The sequence below is a fragment of the Vigna unguiculata genome, chromosome 6, assembly GCF_037176805.1.
Source record: "Vigna unguiculata cultivar grain cowpea cultivar isolate G323 ecotype 2 chromosome 6, ASM3717680v1, whole genome shotgun sequence".
Lineage (NCBI taxonomy): Eukaryota > Viridiplantae > Streptophyta > Magnoliopsida > Fabales > Fabaceae > Vigna > Vigna unguiculata.
Genome location: NC_140797.1, coordinates 38,339,188 through 38,360,872, shown reverse-complemented (window position 1 = coordinate 38,360,872; position 21,685 = coordinate 38,339,188). Strand labels below are relative to the sequence as shown.

Sequence of the window (21,685 nt, the reverse complement as noted above, 5' to 3'; positions counted from 1 at the left end):
TTATTAGTTATTTACATAATTATATAAAAATAATTATGTTTTATATAACAAATAAACTTTTTAATATATTCCATTATTTAGTTAAATTGTATTAATATTTATTATAATACAATAAAATATTAAATATGTTTTTAGTCTTTCAATTTTTAATGAAAATTGGAATTAGTCCCTGGAAACCTTCAACAAATTAGTTCATCAACTATGTACATGTATGAATTTAGTCATTTTAATCAAATTTTAGTAAATTTATTTGATGTTTCAAATATAGTTCATTATAGTATTTTAATTTGTTTACACACCGTTTGACACACGTTTTCGTTTCGGTGTTAGTTGAGATATATTTTGAAACGTCAAATAAACTTAACAAAATTTAAATTTAATTTAAATGATTAAATACATGCATTTCTAAAGATAAGAGATTAGATTGATTCAAAATTTTCAAGAAATACTAATTTCAATTTTTACTAAAAGTAGAAGGATTAAAAACATACTTAACCTTACAATAAATAATTAATATACAAAATAACGAGTAGTTTACTTTAATTTGTTGTTTTTAAAATACATATTATTTTAAATTTTTGATATATATATTTTTCTAATTTTAATTTATATTTTTAAAAATTATGTTTACGTCGAGTTATTATAAAAAGTTACATAAAATAATTCCAATTATTTTACAAGCTATACTCTATTTACAAAGAGAAATTATTTAACTCTAATGATCAGTATATCGAAATATTTCTGAATATTTAATTTTGTTTATTTTTACATAAAATGATTTAATATTTTTAAATATCCTAATTTAAAGAAAAATATTGCATTGAAATAATCAAACTAATAAAAATAATTTTACTTTACATTTGTTTTTTGTTTCTTTAACTTTTCACCGCTACTCCAAGCAAACAAACAAATGCTAAAAGACAACTTTAAGGCAAGTTACTCCTAAATTCTCAAATGAAAAAAAAAATAAAAAAAATTACAATAGCTTATAAATACACAACAGCACAACTTGGTGCATCAACAGTTTCTTCCCTTTTTCTTCATTGCAACTTCTGAGATAAAAGCACGTCAAGAAGAAGACCGTGTTTGGCAATCTGGTCGAAGAAAAAAACAACATGAACAAAAGAGATAGAATGAGAGGGAGAGTGATATTGATGAAGAAAAATGTTTTGGACTTCAACGATTTCAGTGCCTCCTTGCTCGATCGTCTTCATGAGTTTATGGGAAAACGCGTTTCTCTTCAACTCATAAGCGCTTCTCATGCTCATCCTGGTCAGTGTTTTTTTTTTTCGTACAAATTATCTATCTGTATTCATATCTAGTCTTTGGTTGCTTTACTCCAATATCTCATCCATGAAAATTTTACTTTTTACCGTATGTTAGGAATTCAAGTATGAGTTTAAGTCCTAAGTTGAGTAGAATAAGGAAGTAGAATACTATATAAGAATAACGATTCATAAGCCCATTGTTTTAAAATTTTGGGTTAAGAGTGATGTCAATGTCTTATGTGATTAGACTCAGATCTTATTGGTCTTTGTGTCTCCTCGATGAACTCCTCCTTATAAACCTAACACCATGTTTATGAAAAAATTTAAGAAAAATCTTTAATTTGTTACCGTATTATTATTGGAAGAAAGAGAGACATGTAAGTGTTAATATTTTGTATTATTTGATTTAATAGTATCTAATGGGATTGTTAACATTGTTTTAAGTTAAGCAACTTTGTTTAATGAAATTTAAGATTGAAGCACATTAAGTACATTTGGTTTACATAAATAGTTATTGTAAGCATTTTACAGACAAAAATTATATCAAGTATTAACATGCAAGTTAAAGGCAAGATTAATGAATTTTTTATAAAAGTAATTTAAAAGATTAAATTAAATACCCAATATTTTTTTTTATGCAGATTATATGAAATTACACATGAAGATTCAGAAAATTAAGATGAAAGATCATGAGAATAGTTTTCATATTACAACCAAAGGAATCTAAATATGAATTTCTACGTTGTATCCTGAATACTTGGGGTCGAAGTTACGTGTTTTGTTCAGTTTTACTTCTTTTCTTGGAAGACTTAAAAAATGAAGGTCAATTTCATTAAAAAAAATTGATTTTGTTGACTACAAGGAATTTTGTAAGAAAATAAGATTTAATAACATTATATCTTTAGTAAAGCATATTCAATAATTTTGTATGTATTACGAACAATTGTTTGCTATAATGCAAAGATCTTTGACAGTATAAAAAAGTGGTGAATTTAAAAATTACATAAGTTTAAGCACATGCTAAACGTTTGGTACATTTTTACATATATTGGGCAACATGCATGTGATGACACGTGTAAAAATGAATTTAATGAGCAAAGAACCAACTCAGATATTTGAATAGATAAAAACAAAACAAAAAAGTGGTGAATTTAAAAATTACATAAGTTTAAGCACGTGCTAACCGTTTGGTACATTTTTATGTATATTGCGCAACATACATGTGATGACACGTGTAAAATGAATTTGAATAAATAAAAACAAAACACAATTAAAAAAATACGGTGAAAATTGTGTATTTAAGTTCACAAATAATTCTAAAAATAAAAGAATAGACAAGTCATACATACAGAACTGTCGTAATTAATGTTTTCATACATATATATATATATATATATATATATATATATATATATATATATATATTAGTTTATTTACCCCATATTTACAAACTTAAAAATAGGCTATATTCTCTCATCTTTTATTTGTAAATACTATTTAATAATGCCCATACAAATTAAAGTTTACAAAACTAATAAAAGAATATTTAAAAATGAATGACAAAAATGCCGCTGAGAATTATTTATCAATAAAAGGGTATTACTTATGTATAAAAGCTCTTCTAAGTTTAAACTGTACAAAAGATCATAAGCCTAACTTTCTTTGTCGATCATCTCTGTGTATCAAATTCAATTGAAAATTATCCATATTTTTAATTCTTCATTCTTTGCATGAGGTTTTACTTAGCTAACATGTAATTATGGTAATCAAGTTGAAGGTAACGAGATGAAAGGTAAACTTGGAAAGCCTGCATATTTGGAAGATTGGATCACCACAATCACACCCTTGACCGCTGGTGAATCAGAATTTGGGGTCACATTCGATTGGGATGATGATGATGATGATTCTATAGGAACCCCAGGAGCTTTTTTAATAAGAAACCATCATCACACTGAGTTCTACCTGAAAAGCATGACACTTGAAAATGTTCCAGGCCATGGTGTCATCCACTTTAACTGCAACTCTTGGGTATACCCTGCACATAAGTATAAAAAGGATCGCATTTTCTTCAGCAACAAGGTAAATCATCAAACACATGCCATGCAAGGATTTTAAGCCATGCTAACCACTATAGTTAATCCCCACACATAATTGTGAATTACTAGTTACATGTTTGATTACTGCTAATGTATTGTATGCAGGTATACCTTCCAAGTGAAACGCCACAACCACTTCTTAAGTATAGAGAAGAAGAACTAGAGAGTTTAAGAGGGGATGGAAGAGGGACCCTGCAAGAGTGGGATAGGGTGTATGACTATGCATACTACAATGATTTGAGTGATCCAGATAAGGGTGCACAATATGCTCGTCCAGTTCTGGGAGGGTCCTCTGAATATCCATACCCTCGAAGGGGAAGAACTGGTAGACCACCGGCAAAATCAGGTTAAGTTTTTCATGTGTTTCTTTGGTGTTCATTTAAGTCCAATTTAGCTGAAAACGTTTTAGAAAGTGAATTTTGGTATTCTAGTTTTAAATTTCTGATATGGTGTTGTTGTTTTAGCAGATGCCAAGAGTGAGAGTAGATTGAATTTGGCCATGAGCTTGGACATCTATGTTCCGAGGGATGAAAGATTTGGACACTTGAAATTGTCAGACTTTCTTGCTAGTGCAGTGAAGTCCATAGTTCAAGTTCTCAAACCTGAGCTGGAATCTCTATTTGACAGCACCCCTCATGAGTTTGATAGCTTTGAAGATGTGTTTAAACTCTATGAAGGTGGAATCAAGGTGCCTGAAGGCATACTTAAGAATGTTAGAGATAAAATCCCTGCAGAGCTTCTCAAAGAAATTCTCCGAACTGATGGTGAAAGGTTCCTCAAGTTTCCTGTGCCTCAAGTGATTAAAGGTATTCTCTTTACTTAGTTTCACATTATAATGAGTTGGCAAAGAAACCTGAAAATCTCAGGTATTTTTTGTAAATCACTATCATATGATAATGACATTCTTATAATGAGTTTGAGCAGAAGATAAGTCTGCATGGAGAACCGATGAAGAATTTGCTAGAGAGATGTTGGCTGGTGTAAACCCTGTTATCATTCGCTGCCTCCAAGTACGAGCAAGTGATTTTAGCCATATGTTTGTGAAAATTATCAAGTATCTTTTGGTAAAATTAATTGATTATTATCTTTTCCCTCACAATATCCAAAATAAATCTCAGGAATTTCCACCAGCAAGTAAGCTAGATGCTAAAGTCTATGGTAACCAAACCAGTACAATACAAAAAGAGAACATTGAGAGCAACATGGATGGACTCACAGTAGATGAGGTAACTTTCAAGTTAGTTAGAACTTTTGTTGACAAAGTTAATTCACTGTTTATTTTGATGGTCTGATTTTGTTGCTGCTACATTCATATTTGGTTCATTAGGCTATCAAACACAAGAAGTTGTTCATATTAGATCACCATGATGCACTAATACCATATTTGAGGAGGATAAACTCCACTTCTACAAAGACTTATGCCAGCAGAACAATTCTTTTCTTGCAAAACGATGGAACTTTAAAGCCATTGGCTATTGAGTTGAGTTTGCCACACCCTGAAGGAGACCAATATGGTGTCATAAGTAAGGTTTACACTCCTGCAGATGAAGGTGTTGAAAATTCCATCTGGCAATTAGCTAAAGCTTATGTAGCAGTAAACGACTCAGGCTATCATCAGCTTATTACCCACTGGTATAACACTATAACTTCATCGATAATGAAGAAACAGAAAAAAAATAAATAAATAACATCTTAGATAATCTTTCATTGAAAACAATTTTTTTGTATCTTTTCATTTGTCACAGGTTGCATACTCATGCAGTGATTGAACCATTCATAATAGCTGCAAACAGACAGCTCAGCGTGCTTCACCCTATTCATATACTTCTACATCCACACTTTCGTGACACCATGAACATAAATGCACTAGCAAGACAAATCCTCATCAACGCTGGTGGCTTTGTAGAGGCCACAGTTTTTCCATCAAAGTATTCCATGGAGATGTCATCTTTGATTTACAAGAACTGGAATTTCCCTGACCAAGCATTACCCACAGATCTCATCAAGAGGTACCACACATGCACAACACCATTACTAGACTAATGGTTTGTTTTAAACACTCACTACTCAGTGATCCAAATCATGATAACCAACATATAACATCAACTTATATATCCAATTTGATATTAATGAACTGATACTTATTGCTTCTAACAGAGGAATGGCTGTTAAAGATTCAAGTTCTCAACACGGCCTTCGACTTGTGATTGAGGATTATCCGTACGCTGTTGATGGGTTAGAGATTTGGTTTGCCATAAAGAACTGGGTTCAGGAATATTGCTCCTTTTACTACAAAGATGATGAAACAGTTAAAAAAGATCCAGAACTACAATCTTGGTGGAAGGAGTTAAGAGAGGAGGGTCACGGTGACAAGAAAAACGAGCCTTGGTGGCCAAAGATGCAGACTCGTGAAAACCTCATAGAAGTGTGTACTATCATCATATGGGTTGCTTCAGCTCTGCATGCATCCACCAACTTTGGCCAATACCCTTATGCAGGTTTCCTTCCAAACCGTCCAACCATAAGCCGAAGATTCATGCCTGAGGAAGAAACTCCTGAATATGATGAACTTGTGAACAACCCTGAGAAGGCTTTTCTGAAAACAATCACTGCACAGTTGCAGACCCTTATAGGCATTTCGCTCATAGAAATATTGTCTAAGCACTCTTCTGATGAGGTGTACCTTGGACAGAGAGAAACTCCTCACTGGACTTCTGATGTGGAACCATTGAAAACGTTTGAGAGGTTTGGGGAAAAGCTGGCTCAGATTGGAGAAAGGATTGTGACAATGAACAATGATGGGAAACACAGAAACAGAGTTGGACCGGTTAACATGCCATACACTTTGCTCTATCCTAGCAGCAAAACTGGACTCACTGGCATGGGAATTCCCAACAGTGTCGCAATTTAGAAGGGCTTGCATTTAGTCATCGCTATCACCGCATTTATAATCATTGTTGTTAGCGAGTCTTTGTATTTTTTTTGTTGCATCTTTATAATCTCATGAGCTATTTGAGACAAATAAGAAACAGAGATAGTAAAATATTAGATTCAGTGAAAATCTTGTTTTGTGAAAGTTTGTTCCAGAAAGTTTCTCATATATGTTTTAGAAAGAATTTTTTTTTTTAAAAAAACTTTGTTTTTGACAGACAAGGTTTCCATAGAATTAAAATAGATTAATATTTTTTATTTTTTAATTAAGATAAAGTAATAAAACTGTATTTCTCTATCCAAATATATAATTTATTAAAATTTGTAAGAAAAACTTTGTTAAACTATGTTACTCCGATTTAGAAATATTACGAAAATCCTACTATTTTGAAATATTTTGTTCCAGAAATATTTGAAAAGTTTGAATCAAGAAGTTTGTTTCGAAAAGTGTCTTTAGAAAAACATCTCATATATTTTGATAAGAAAAGTAAAGTGACCTGAGTTTGAAGAATTGATTCGCCTCAGAAAGTAAAGTGACCTGAGTTTTTTTTTATATTTTTTTTATCAAGTGATATATTGTCTATTGTTGGGTACAGAAAATGTAAAACTATCTGATTATAACTAATGTTCTTACGATCAAATCATTTGGAGACGTTAATCAATAATTCGTATGTCCAATTGTGGTCAAACCAATATTTGAGGTAATGAAAATAAAATTATGAAAAGAATAGTAACTATTATTCTGCGGAATTGGCATAAGATGGTTTTCATATCACAATCATGAATAGAAATACTATTTTCAGGTAAATATTAGTTAATATTTAATATCCTTAATTTTTTTTCGTAGGTTTTAAAAACTATAAAAGGCATGGGAAATCTAATACAAGAAATAAAAAGAGAAAACAAAAATGGAAATGATGAGAGGCTTTGGTACAAAGTAGTAGTAGGGTTTAAGGTTTGTGACAGTGTCAATGGAGGTTTTAAGTTTGTAGCGGAACGCCATACTCTCATAATCCCAAACACAACACTGTTGCTGTCTAAGTAATGGGTTATGGTTATGGTGCTTTCTCTCTTCTACTAACCAGACGCTTTCATTTTTCTTATTCTCTACACCCTAAACCCTTTTCTTCTTCTTCGTTCTTTCACCTTCTCACTAAACCTTTCTCCACAACCCCACCAGACCCTAACCCTGATCCCAAACCTTCTTCCCTCTCCGCGCGTCTCAGCTTCGTCTTCGATCAGATCGATGCCATCGAGAAAGAGCGTTCTCAGAAGCACGAAACGCTTCAGCGCATTCGAGCCTGGCGCCAATCCAAGGACGCTCCCCCTCAAAGCGACGCCCAACCTGAGCCGCCGCCTCTCTCCGTCGCCGATGAAACCCCCCCGGAGCTGCCGCCGATGAAGGCTGTGGAACTGGTGCACCCATGGCCCGAGTGGATCCAGTTGATGGAAATGCTCGTGCACCAGAATTACTTCGACCACAGAAGGATGGACGAGGATAAAATGGTCCTCGACTCAGGGTTCAGTCCGCCTGTGGTTGCTGAAGGAGTTGATTTCACCAAGGATTTCAAGAGCGTTCACATGGCGTGTCTCAATCACGGAAGAGACCGTTTTGATATATTGAGGTTTGTGCAGCCAATTTTGTTGAATTCGTTTTCGTGATTGAATGGGTTAGGTTATGCAATAGGGATAATAATTGTTTAAGGTTTTACATTGTTAACTAATAAAATTTCAGAAATGACTTTTAAGATGGTTATTGTAAAACCCAATGATATTGCTGTTCAGGGCTATTTCTGATTGATTGACATTTTACAAAGGCATTATGCTATCAGTGATGCTGTAGTTGTTACTTATGGCTTTGTTTTGTTGAGGAATATGTCTAAGGGAGGATTCTATGCGCTACAATTATGAAACCTTAGATGATTGATTTCAGGTCCTTGTCGAGGAAGGATATTCAAGTTTTGGTTGGTTATGGATGCCCCACTATGGACAGAAAGGTGGTTTTCTCTGCAAAACTTTTAAGAAAGCATGCTCACCTTGACGAAGGAGATGTAAGTGTAGCATGATTTATTAGGTGCCATTTTTTTTAATAGTTGTGTGAATTATGAATGTGGAAAGTTTCGTTTTTTGAGTTCTTGTTCCATCTTCAGTTGTAAGTGAATGGAAATTATGATTTAGGCCATAGAACCGACACTAGATATTTAAATCTGTATCTGTGTGCCTGTATTTGTGATTGGCGGCAAAGAAACTCCTTTTTCTCTGCTGGCATTCTTTTTATCCCTCTCCTACTCATGCACACATGCCACTTTTTTCTTTGTTAGATACACTTTACCATCTCTCTTCGTTGGGCTCATTGTTTAATCCATAACACGTTACTCAATATTTGAGTACATATTTTGTATAATTTTGATGAGAAATTCATTGATATCAGGTCTGTAGTTCCTGCAGCTTGAGAAACAGTTGTGAAAGGGCGTATCTGCTAACAAACAAAGAGGATGAAGCACGGACTCTTGATGTCATGCGGCTCCTGCTCACTTTTGGTTTTGATCCTGTTGATGGTTCAGTCATCAATAAGTCACTTCTTAAGCAGAAGTCTGTGAAAACAGTGGTTCGTAAATTGCTTCATGAGGTTGTCAAGCTCAGTTCAGTTCCCATTGATCCAAATCTCACCCCTCCTGTGATTAAAAAACCACCACCAAAAGTGAAACAACCACCTCCTCCTCCAAAGAGACGAATAGGACGGGATGATGTTGAGATGAAAAAAGGGGACTGGCTATGTCCTAAGTATGTCCCTGAATCTCTCTGATTTATTTTGCTATAACAATTACAGTTTTGGCAACTGACCAGTGGCCGCTTTCAGTTTCAAGTGAATTTCAATTTGAAAACCTTTTTTTAACAAATTTATTATGTTTGGTACTCCTTTTGAACAGGCTGCCTTTATTTTTGGGCTAACCCCTGATAGCTGTCGATAGTCAATTTTTCTTTTTTCCCTTCCTTCTGGTAATTCAATGTATAGGGTTAGGCTACGGAATAAATTGTGCATGGATTAGTCATTATTGGATGATAGCACCATATAGTCTTTTATTTTCCTGCTGTTGACTTACCATACTACTGAACACTTCTTAGGTGTGAATTCATGAATTTTGCGAAGAATACTGCTTGCTTACAGTGTGATGCCAAGCGTCCCAAGAGACAGTTGCTGCCAGGAGAATGGGAGTGTCCTGAGTAAGTTTAAAGTCCTTCAATTTACCATTAACCTTCACTGTTACAGCCCTTCTGTCCCCTGTCTCTTTCTTTCTGTTACAAGTGCGTGCTCATGAATAGCTGGCAATTATATAATTAGGGATGACAAAAGAATTTAAGGTTACATGTCTAGCAAGTAAAATTTGCAATGGATGACGGGTACCCGTAAAGGATAAACTAGTATTCGATTTGTCCACTTGCTAACTGGATAAGTATAGTTATCATGGTATCCAAACTGAAGATACTCACGGCCCATTGTTGGAGATTTTTATATGAATATTTTTCTAAGAATGAAATGACCAAAACAAAGTTATTGGTGAAAAAACATTAAAAATTTAAGAATTGTTCAGAATTTGATTTTTTAAGTTTATGTTTTTATTTATCTAAACTTATGGAATTAAATTTATTTTTAATAAATTACTTTTATTTGAGTTCATGCTTTGCAGTATGATTTTTTTAAATTTGTATTTTTTTTTGGGAAAGACTAATTATATTTTTTTAATATTTTGTTATGCAAATTTATTTAGATTATACTTTAAGGTCTAATTTTTATTTGAGTTTGTGTTAAAGAATTATTTTTAAATAATCTTATCTAGAATTAAAAAAATGACCAGAAATATCTATAAATATTTCTGGTCATTTTTTTCATGCGGGTAGTGGGTAGGTAGATACTAGGACGTTGTCAGGATCATCCCTAATTGTAGTGATCGTATGAAGCATGATGTTGTGATATGATTAACACTAAAAACATGCAAAATTATGTTTGCCAAACTTTTGTAACGCTGATGTTCATCCCTGAAGATTCTATTGCTGAAATGTTTTTAGCTTGACTTGTTTATCTTGTCTGGCAGATGCAACTTCTTGAATTACAGGAGGAACATGGTATGTTTTCATTGTGAATGTAAGCGCCCAGCTGATGAATTTTTGGAGAATAAGATGCAAGATAGGATACCGGGTTCCAAACCTAAGTTAGATAAGATGGGCAACCGACAAGAGGTTTCCAATGCCTGGAATTTTGACTTTGATGACAATGAATCAGATGGTGCCGATGTGGCTGCTTTTGAGTATGCAGATACTCATGCCATAAATGAAGATTTCTCTTCAGGTAATAATGCGCAACATGGAAATCATAGAGGGTGGGAAGATAATCTTGAGAAGAACAACAGAGTACGAGGATCCCCTGATGGAGAATATGCTAATCGTGATATTTATAAGCCTGGAATAGGGTTTGATGATTTTGAGGATGAGGATGATGTTGATAGTTATGAGCTAGAAACTACTCCAAATAGTAGTAAAAGAATAGAAACATCTAAAAGTAATTTCTCGGAAGATGAAAAGTTGTCAGAGTCAGACGATATTGAAGGCAGTGATGATGAAAGGTACACCAGTCACAGAACAGCTTCTCAAAGAAGTCTACCGCACCGGTCAATTCGTAAGAATACATCATTCTCGGGATCTGAGGATGATGAACTTGGTTTTGTTACAAAAGAACAACGGTCCACTCTTTCCAATTTCAAATCTGGGAATGTTTCTGGTGCTGGCAGAAGAAGAAATGGCAGAGGTCCATCTAAGAAATTAAGCTTTGGTTCTGAATCTGAGGATGACAATGGTGCTGGCTTATACTCTGATGAGGATGATGACATACATAAGGCATATTCATTCAGAAAAAATAAAGGGGACAAATTTAATCCATCCAGACAGAATAACGGGAATAGGCACAATTCCGAGAGAAGAAACTTCACCAAAAACAGGAATTCAGGGTTTATCAGTCGCCGCCGAGAAAATATGTTCAGTGATGATTTTGAAGGATCGTCTCAGCAGTCTTACAGAAATGGTAGGGATTCCAAAGGAAATGGCCGTAACAGGAAGAGTTTTGAAGATTTTGATGGTCCATCCCGACGATCATTCGGTGATGGCAGAGGGTCCCGAGGAAACAGCCGTGGTGGATCATTCCGGCAGTCTTTTGGGAATGGTAGAGGGTCTCGAGGAAATGACCGTAATTGGCATAGATTCGAAGACAGGGAGCATGGCACAGGAAAGTTAAATAAATATAGAATGGATGAGAAGGATTCTGGGGAATTTAGAAACAGTAGGCGTGTAATTGAAAGATAGCACCACAGCTCCATGAATACTGCTAATTGCCAAACACAAATGTGATACAATGATGGCCATAAAGATCAGTCAGTGTTCATGAGATTAGTTGAAACCATGGACAAACTTTCTCCTCCAATAACAGTTAGGTGGTCAAGTTTTGGCTTGGTCAAGTTAACCTGCCAAGCAGTTGTGCCCTGCTATGCAGTTATAGTTTGCAACAAAATTGCCTGTGGTACACACCATCACCATACAGCAAAGTGAAAAGAAACTTAAAGAGGCCACAAATTTTGAATTAGCCGAGATCAAATACCAATTTTAAAAATTGAGTCGTTCGTGACATTTATTGCTGTTAATTCTCTTTCAGGGTAACTGAAGGGTATCAATGAGAATACCTTCAGTCTGCAGTAATTCTGTGAGTATCTCACCGTCGTGTTCACTTTTATTATGATATGAAGAACATAATATAATTAAAAAACTGAATTATTATAACAATTATGAAAAATTGTTACTAGAACTTGTATTAAGGTTGTAAAAGTGTGAAAGGAGTATATAATGAAAACAAAGAAATTGGTTGTGTTTACAAGAGAAAAACAATGAAATAATGTGTATAAAGACGGTTAAAAAAACCGTGAATGTTATTAACTTTTCAATTCATAATTAATATTTTAGTAATGTTTTTTTCCTTTGAATTAAATTTATCCACTCACAGTACTGAGAGTCATAAGGATCCGTGTTTGCTTACTTAAAAAACTGGTAATAGCAAACAAGTTAAAAAAATTGTTTTGGTAAATGTTATAACATTAAAATTTAAAAGTAGAAAAAAACGTCATAAGAAGTGATCCTTTTAACTAGTATTTTTGTACATGAACATTTAATATGACAAGGGATAGTGCATCACTGTTGAAAACGTTAAAAAAGAGGGCAATTTCTTACTATTCCAAAATGATGAACAGAGTCAAGGAAGGGACGCAATGCATATTCAATTTAACTGTCTTAGGAGAAACGTCGTAGTCTTAGATAAATTTAAGAAATTGTAATCAACCCAAGTCTTCCCAAGGACTATTTTGTTTGCCACGTGAGAATTTTATACAAAGTTACGAAGCTAATAGGACAAAATTCTTTAAGTTGTAGGATTGTTCACTTTCAAAATCACGACAACAATTGTTTCAGCTAGTATGGGGTCAAAATAACAAGTTGTTGAGGTAAAGAGACTAGATTTGCTAAAATACCTCTTTAGTTTGTATTCATCAAAATAAAAATACAAGTTAATTAATATTTGAATTTAACACAAAAATTGAAACATAAAAACGTAATCTATTAAGCATGTAAAAATGGAGCAAAAGAAAGTTAAGAGTTACGAAATGGAGTTATGAGGGGAAATGGTATGGAAAAAGAAGACAAAGACCCTTAAATTACAACGATACAACCGACTGGAACCAACAACAGCAGGGTATGGTGGGTGCTGCATTGGGCTATATATATTTTCATGTTTTCCTAGTCTCTCTGTTTTTATTTTGTTTTCACAGTTTCTCCTTCATTTCTATTAGCACTGGACACATGTATTGCAGATGTGCCGGCACACAGGAGAAACGATTTAGTTGAGATTTTTAAGAAAGAGAAAAGCGATCCTCAATTTACAGAAATTTCTCTCCAGTTTCTTCTATCCTAAAAAAGCATACCATAGCAGGACAACAGCATCTCAGAAAAGCAGTGCAAATACAAGAAAAGGAGTCTCCTTCACATCACAACTACCCTAACAAGAATCTGAACACATCACTTAAAGAAATAATTCCCTCCACGCGCTTGCTCCCAGCCTCCACAACCACAAGTCTTCTAACCCCTGTAAAGTGAACCAAGTTGGTGAACCAACAAACCACTCTCATTTTTTTACCTTTTCGTAATAATGAGTAAAGAAAACAATACCAGGAATAGACAGCCGCTCCATCACTTTGTGCAACGAATCAGATCTCAAACACATGTGACATCTGTGACCGGTGTAAAGCCCATAAGGAGAACTTGCATCTTGTCCCAAAAGCAATGCCTACAACCATGGGTGTAAATATTTAGAGCCAGTTTTTGGTAACAAACAAATGTACTATCTATCACGCAGTGATCACCTGGTGAATACTAATTTCCTCCAGAGATGTCCGAGCGTATGCTTTATCTTTAGCCAATGCTGTAATATCGCTGAGAGTAAAATAAAATAATAGGGAGATTTCATATAGGCTGGAGGAAACCTTTAAATCATACACATGGGACATAAGGGGGAGAAAAGAAATACCACCTTCTTGAATAAATGTCTAGCAAAGAATCATTGTCATCCACAATCGGTATTGAGCTAACTTCAGCTGCAAAGAGAAAGTAGATTTGCTAAAAACAATGTGAATAGGGTAATTATGTATTACTTTTAGTATTGATTGTGTAATTGGGTAATGTAACAACTAGATATGGTAAAAATAAACCCACGTGTTCATTGGTTTCAATACAAATAAAACTTTCTGCCGTATGATAGACATAGTTTCCAATACAAATCTCTCTTTCAAATATTCACATGGAATACAATAAACTAGGCAAAAATGCTATGTAATTACACTCAATTCTGCACCGCTATCAATAATATGTTAGGATCAATACCAAGGTATGGAGTTGAGTCTCACATTCGAAGTATGGGATTCAAGTGTGGGGTTTATAAGGCCTTGGATTCTCCAACTACAACAGCTAGCCTTCGTAGTGTGGTTCTCCCAAGGTTCATATCTAACCACATAATAAATCACGAAAAAAAAAATGCCTATGGCCTCAGTGAAAGCGATTCCCCAAATGTATCCCTCTGGCCAAAAACAAATATAACAATCACATGTGTTCATGAAATGAAACTTTACTTTGAAAAACTCTTAATGAGACATGCTGAGTACCACTCCATACGAATCAGTCAAACTTAAGTTTTTATATTTTCGGATTTGAGTCCCAACATATAATATCTGCCAAACAAATTTATTGTTTCTATTGGTTAGTGCACAAAGGAAAGGTACCCCGTGGCTGCACAAACCTCCCTTTCAATTGTGTTCCATTTCTTAATTGATATAATTATTCCAATTACAGAAAGATCTTTGAAAGAATACCCTACAAGTGAATTTGAAGTTGGATTGGAAACCTTCACGAAAAATCTTTTAGGGGAAAATACCGTAACTCAGCAACTAACTAGAACAAACACCTTGTTAACTTCACACAGAAGAATGATCACCTTGAACAAACATTGACAGAGCAGCACCAAGAGAAGCACTTGGTCTCAGCATTGCTAGTGGCCGTCCATTTGGTTCCCCAACTTTAGGCATCCATACACCCAAAGGTATTGAACCCACTGGATGTTGAAGAATGGGCAAAGAACTCAAGGAGTGCTTAAAATGTCTGCATATACCTGAAAATTTGACTCCACATCACTTCCAAGTCCAAACTTCCATACCATTTATTTATCTATAACCAATTGACCAGAAATTTACCTTTCAGTATTCCTGATAGGGAAGCAAGATGTAGCAGTTGAGGAAATGAACCATCCTCTGAAGAAGAATGGATGATAGGAATGGTTGACACCTTGTTTTGCAAAATCTTAAAAGCCACGTCCTTTAGACATTCATGTGGTCCGGCCTAGAAAAAATATCCAATCATAAAGACTAAAGCTCACATCCTGCCCTCTTATAGATGGAGGGGAATCTAGAAACATAATCAGAATGCCGTGCTAGACTAATATGCATTTTCTTCAACGTAAAATGCTAATACATCATCACGTATATCAAAATAAACCTAAAGATTTATATTAAACAAAATCACTAAATAGTATACAACAAAAGAAGAAAAAGATAACTGAGAGAAGTAACACTATTACCTAATTCATCCCGCTAGATGAAGTTGACTATATGGATCACCTAATTCAATGGTAGTTTTCTTTCTCTGTTTAGATTTAACTTAGTATAGCCCTCATTACTTGGTATAGTATCCTTCTATCATAGCCACAACAGCATACACCACATATACTAGAAAACAAATGTCTTATCTCCCTCTCACCCTTCCTCCATATATCTATTACATACAGCTTACAAGAATGACAAGACAAACTTTCAGTTCTAAACTCTAGTATGATTTCTCCAATAAGATCTTGTCTCACTTGTTTTTGCTCACAAGTGTATGCATGCAAGAGTATACACTATAAACACAATCTCAGTTTGGTTCAGTACACAATGTTTCGCTTAAAAGCCCAAGCTATGAACTAAATTGTATATTTTTTTTCTTATAAAATCAAACCAAATGAAACTTACGCATTAAGAAGAATGTAAATTGAACCAGTGGTATATACATATCTAAATGTCTTACAAGATATTCATATTGTCTAGGACTTAATACTCATCAATTATGTTGCAAATGCATTCCAGAATATGCCTGCTTACAAAGTTGACAATCTTACACAGTATGAAATTGGATGGATAACTTAGAAAACACAGAATTTACCACAACTGCTCATGAGCACTTACATGAACAAATCGCCAGGGATGTGATCCTCCATTACTATCAACTGTTCTGCGTAGCTGTAATTTTCCCTCTTTCCAGGCTGCTATAGTATGAGTCTCAAGTTGTTCTTGAGTCAAATTCGAACCATGATTTCCCAGCTGAAATTATGTTTGTCAAATAACTACTGAATTTGAAGAAATATACCTCAAGAATTCCATTATAAGACCATATATTAGATGCTGAAAAGGCAACAACAAACGATCATGATGACAACATGAGGGTTCTTAAACCATGCATATCTAACATTGGAAGGCCTAGAAGATATTTGCTTAAAGACAATAGCACCAACGAGGTTCAAGAATGCAAATACTTTCAAGGTTTTTCAAAAAAATGCCTCTTTAAATTATTCTATAGCAGTTAAATAAATGATTTATTATTAGCCAAAAATGACAGTAACAAGATTCTTTTAGAATTTTCATTTTTTTTACCAGTTTATAAGTTTTTACTTTAATCAATTTGTGACCAGCTCTTAAGTACCTTAAAATATCAATGTTATAAAATTATGTTTTATAGGACACGGATCATGACATTTACTAAAAACTGGCACAGGAGAGTTGCATAAATGTTTTATTCCCCACAAACCTCTTTCAGTATTAGAATGAAGTCCATTGCACTAAGAACTCCAACAAACTGACTCCTGCTAAAATCCCATAGAGGAGCCATAGATACGCCCTGAAAGCAAATTGCATTCATATTCATACAAGGTAAACTCATACGTGCAGATGGGTATAACTTCCACAAGCATGGGCATGTGCCCTCGTGCAAGTTAAAAGGAAAAGAGGGGGAAGCCCAGTAATAAATGGAATAAAGAGGCGGGGAAAACCTGTTCATAAAGAACATGGAATGCTTGCTTCACAGGTAAATTTATATCCAAGGCAATGATCTGCAATGATAATAAACCAATCAAGAAAAATTAGTCAAAGCAAAGTAAATTTCACATTCTTATTGAATAAGGGGGAGGGAATTGAGAAGGTAAAATATTCAAACCTTCCCCGACTCAGGAAGCAAATCATAAGCCGTATGTGTAGACAAGAATACAGATATACGCTGGCGAGAGACCACCAGATCAGACACGGGCATCCTGGAATTAGCTTCCTGTTAAATTATGAGGTCATGTCAAGTAGCCTTTTTGTACAATAAATTTGTACTGCATATAGTCTAAGACTACAATAAATTAAGAACTAAGGTATGAAATCTGATACTATTTGAAATGACATTCATATGAAGAAAATTTAAGATGTTTAATTATTCAAAGTGAAAAGAAGATTAAAAGTCCAATTCTTTTCGACGTCATTTTTTTTTAAATTTTGTATAGAATAGTTAAAGGAAAATTTAACCATAGAACCATACATTATTAGTGTGTTTGTTATAAGGTTTGCAACTTAAAAGAAAATTTAACCATAGAGCCATACATTATGAGTGTGTTTGTTTCAAGATTAACAACTTCATTCTTCGAAATGTAAAGTCAGGAATGCAATATTCCCATAGCAAAGTCATTCCTCACCATGTAAGATTAAATAATACCTAAAACCATTTTTTGAGATGTTATATATGGAGGCAATCCTATTAGGAAAAATCTAAGTTCCACATTTACTAGAGATAGCAACAAAATTCAGTACACGGTGGAGGCAATCCTTACCCCTTATAAAGTCGGTTTTGTATAGGGTTGAGATAGGTCTAAACCACTTTGTAAGATATTGCAAAGAGTAGTCACAGGTGTCAAGCTCCAGTCTCAATGAGAATACTATCCAAACACAAAAAATATAATAACAGCAAATGGGGGAAAGGAAACTTACCATATTGTCAATCTCCATTTGGGATCTACCAGGTGCTTCATTACTTAAAATTGAAGGTAAGATATCTGGTTCTCTCACTAAATAAATAGTATTCACTACTCCACAGCTTCCACTTACAGATGGCTGCTGCTCATCATGCCGCCACTCACCATCTACATTAAATTTGTACTGCACATGAGTGGAAACAAGATTTTCCCTGTCAGAATAAATCAGTTACTCTTTCCATATTGTGTTTAGAAGTACTTTAACGTTTCCTAAAACATCACAGTTAGATGGGTTATATTAAACATACTAACACTATAAGTGGTTGTGAAAGGAAAGAAAGTAAAGTACCACATAGATAAATCAAATATTAAATTAATATTTACATACATACAAGTTATGGAACATTTAAAAAAACATGGATAAACAAATCTGGATGTGCCAAAAAATGTGAGCATGAGTTCTATTCTATCCAACATTTGTTCCTTGATAAAACAAAATACAAACCCAACCTGCGAAACTTCTTCAATCTAGCTATCAAAAATTTTATATCTCCCACAATTAGAAAATTAATTCCCAAGAGAATATGGAAAACAATCATACAAATGGCAAACCATTTTAGTGACACTAAAGAATTGGTAGAACTTAGCAAAATTATCACATTAAACATTTATTCATGAATTTGAATAAGGATCAACTAACTCTTCCCAAGGTAACTTAAACAAGAGTACAAAACCTATACAGACTTTCAATTTAGGAAATAGCTGCAAGTCAAATAGAGATCATCTAAAATTGATAGGCTGGCAGCTCCAGCGATATGACAGGCTTCAAACCCATGTATTATAGTTGTTGATAGAGGATAGTCTGATTGGTAATCTAAGTCATAATAAACTTAAAGAGTTAAAATACATTAGTCTAATCTACCACACAATTGACCATCCTTATTCTGAGAAAACAAGCTTGCTTGGTTTCCTCAATAGTCAAAATGACACAAATTACCCAAAGGTTTTATCATTTACCCAACCATCAATGTTTACTGTTCACTCTTTACAACAGCTCCAACGTCGCAAGACCTACTTCCTTGCCTTCCATGAAAGCCATACCAACTTTTACCCATAAATTACTGGTACAAACTCCTAATTAATGAAAGTTTAAAATTACCAAGGGGTTCCTTACCAATTTCCACAAAATCTAAATTAAGAAACACACAATCTATATTTACAAACGCATTTCTCTTATTTGGTTTTCATTTTTCCCAGCAAGATCAGCAAGCAGAATTTGACGAGATCATCCCCTCGTACTGATCTTTCAAAGAGAAGCACGTGCTTTTGAACATAACGGCCATCAAGCAAATAGATACGTACATACATGATACATGCAAGTAAACGATGTAAAAGTGCCAATCATACTGAGGATTATTTCCTCGTGTTAGCCAACCAAATTCAAATAGGCAAAACAACCTGATGAAACCCCGGCATTAAGTTGCAAACAACTTGAAACACAGCAGGGCACCCCTCCATCGGAGACATAGCTATATGATCTGACCATCTGCGAATACAATACAAGTCAACATTAATTAATCAATTCCCATTCCTGACATCACAAAAACAAAAAACCACAAAATCCCGTATTCACATCCATAACACCAAATAACGAAGAGCAAGTATCGTAACGTTGAGTGGCGTTGTAATAAACAAGATACCTCGTGAAAGAACCACTCAAAAACACCCTTCTTCCTCCATAAGGCCACACAAAGCGTTGAGGAATCGAAATGGATCCCGAAACTCCACTTCCCTCACATGCCCCATCCGGAACCGGAGCAAACATTTCCCCCAACAAATTCAATACCTAATATTTAGAGAACCTCTCCAACTTCGAACAACAAAGCCACGAATCTGAACAACCAACACCGGGAATCCTCGCAGCAGAGGACCCCCTCTCCTTACAAATGGAACATGCAGTGCCCCTTCCCAATCAACACCGCACTCCCGATACCAATTACGAAAAGCTTAAAATCTCCAGCAATGTCAATCGAAACCTCGTGATCGATAATTCACCGCCTGAAAAAAAAAACAAAAAAAAAATCAACAAATTACAGTAACGCCAATTAAAAAATAAGTAATAATTATCATAGCACCATTGAGTCTCAAAAGGTAAGTACAATTTGGGTGTAATCCGTCAGAGGCAAATGCGCGGAATCAGCAGAAGATGATTTAGGTCAAAAGGAGAGAGAAACGATTGTGTTTGTGATGCAGCGGGCGAGAGAACGAGAGAGAGAAAGAACGAAAAATGAGAACGGAAGAGGGGGAAGCACTAATTAAATAAATAAAATTCATAAATAAAAAATAATAAAAATGGCAGGCAGAGAATAAAGGAGAAGAGAAACGGGAGAGAAAAAAATACAGTGTGCAGTGGAAGTAATTATGTGATTCAAATTTCATTTCAACACCATCTAATAAAATAAAATGTTTATTCATTAATTTCACCAACTCTAAATACTAAGTTACAATGCGTTCATACTATTATTTAATTATTATAGATTTTCGTGTATAACAAAACTATTTGACCGTTCACAAAGTGTTATTATAAAGAAACATGAGCTACGAAATAAAATAAATTCATGTATAAATAACTACATTTCCAATTGCACGTACTAACGTAAAAGAGTATACTAAAAAAACTTAAACTATATATACTGACACAACAAAATTATTGATAACAGTTTGATCATATCATCACTAATAGTTTAATCAGCTGTTTTAAAAACTGCATACTAATAGGAATATATGATTTTTTTTTTTCATTTGATAAATATTTCGAAATGATAGAATAAATATGTAAAATTAATTTGAATGAAAAAATGGAAATAGAAATACTTAAAATCAATTAAAAATTGAAATCTAAAAGAAATTATTTGGCATATGAAAAGTTTAAAGCTAAACCTTGAAAAAAAAAATTAACATCTTTTGGGTTTAGATTGGAAGAACCATGGGAGAATAGGAGTGTGAGCTATCTATAGTATTCCTTAGACTTAAATATACTTTTAACTATTATAATTATTTTTGTTTTGTACCCTATAATTTTTTTTAATGTTTAAATTATAAATCTACCATATCTCCATTTTTTTAATTAATTAATTTTAGTTTAAATCATGTCTTGACCTTTATATTTGTTCAAAACTATGATTTTAAATTTTGATCAGTTTCAATTAAATATTATTGTCTCGACTCAATTTCACTTTTTTTTAAACCAGAACAATTTCATTTTTTTCTATATTGAGATTAAATTTAATTTTTATAAAATGTTATATTGATAGACTTTGTTAAAATTAATATTTTTATTAAATATTTTTAACAATATTAAATTTATATTTTACATTAAACTTTATTTAAGTTTTGTTTTAAAATTTTAAATATATATTTTTAAATTGTTATAAAACTATTTTAAAATTTTACTTTTAAATTTGTAAAATTGTTATTTTTAAATCAAATCTAACATATGTATAGAAATTATTGATATATAAATATTTGAAACAAAATTTAAATGAAGTTCAATATAATGTATAAATTTAAATATATTTAATCTTATTAAAAATATTTGATAAAATTATCATTATCTAATTTATATAAAAGTTAAATTTAGTTTCAATCACTTAGAAGATATAAAATTGTTTTAGTTTAAAAAATTTAAGATTGAATTTAAACAAAATAATAAA

General features: G+C 33.5%; 3 protein-coding genes across 4 annotated transcripts; 2 read left to right on the top strand and 1 right to left on the bottom strand.

Annotated features, from left to right (window-relative positions):
- The first annotated feature begins 1,024 nt into the window (after positions 1-1,024).
- On the top strand, positions 1,025-6,440 carry LOX1 (lipoxygenase 1). Of its 2 annotated transcripts, none has more exons than XM_028076728.2 (9): positions 1,025-1,272; positions 3,046-3,347; positions 3,470-3,710; positions 3,832-4,170; positions 4,289-4,374; positions 4,483-4,590; positions 4,692-4,996; positions 5,110-5,373; positions 5,522-6,440. In XM_028076728.2, the coding sequence occupies exons 1-9, from the start codon at positions 1,116-1,118 to the stop codon at positions 6,273-6,275; spliced, it is 2,556 nt and encodes an 851-aa protein (XP_027932529.2). In that variant the 5' UTR covers positions 1,025-1,115; the 3' UTR covers positions 6,276-6,440. The 2 variants fall into 2 exon arrangements, with proteins under 2 accessions (XP_027932529.2, XP_027932528.2); XM_028076727.2 differs by having other exon boundaries at positions 3,040-3,347.
- A 763-nt stretch (positions 6,441-7,203) lies between these two features.
- On the top strand, positions 7,204-11,969 carry LOC114188917 (zinc finger (Ran-binding) family protein). Its single transcript, XM_028077587.2, has 5 exons — positions 7,204-7,920; positions 8,229-8,346; positions 8,727-9,079; positions 9,422-9,520; positions 10,390-11,969. Exons 1-5 carry the CDS (start codon positions 7,340-7,342, stop codon positions 11,648-11,650), a joined length of 2,412 nt encoding a protein of 803 aa, XP_027933388.1. The 5' UTR covers positions 7,204-7,339; the 3' UTR covers positions 11,651-11,969.
- A 1,048-nt stretch (positions 11,970-13,017) lies between these two features.
- Positions 13,018-20,277, bottom strand: LOC114188184 (sucrose nonfermenting 4-like protein). The gene is made up of 14 exons (XM_028076738.2): positions 20,132-20,277; positions 19,673-20,030; positions 19,431-19,518; positions 17,989-18,156; positions 17,180-17,287; positions 17,016-17,075; positions 16,775-16,864; positions 16,156-16,290; positions 15,130-15,274; positions 14,874-15,047; positions 13,917-13,980; positions 13,750-13,819; positions 13,556-13,673; positions 13,018-13,472 (listed from the first exon to the last, which is right to left on the bottom strand). The coding sequence occupies exons 2-14, from the start codon at positions 19,795-19,797 to the stop codon at positions 13,381-13,383; spliced, it is 1,437 nt and encodes a 478-aa protein (XP_027932539.1). The 5' UTR covers positions 19,798-20,030; positions 20,132-20,277; the 3' UTR covers positions 13,018-13,380.
- Between the last annotated feature and the right edge of the window lie 1,408 nt (positions 20,278-21,685).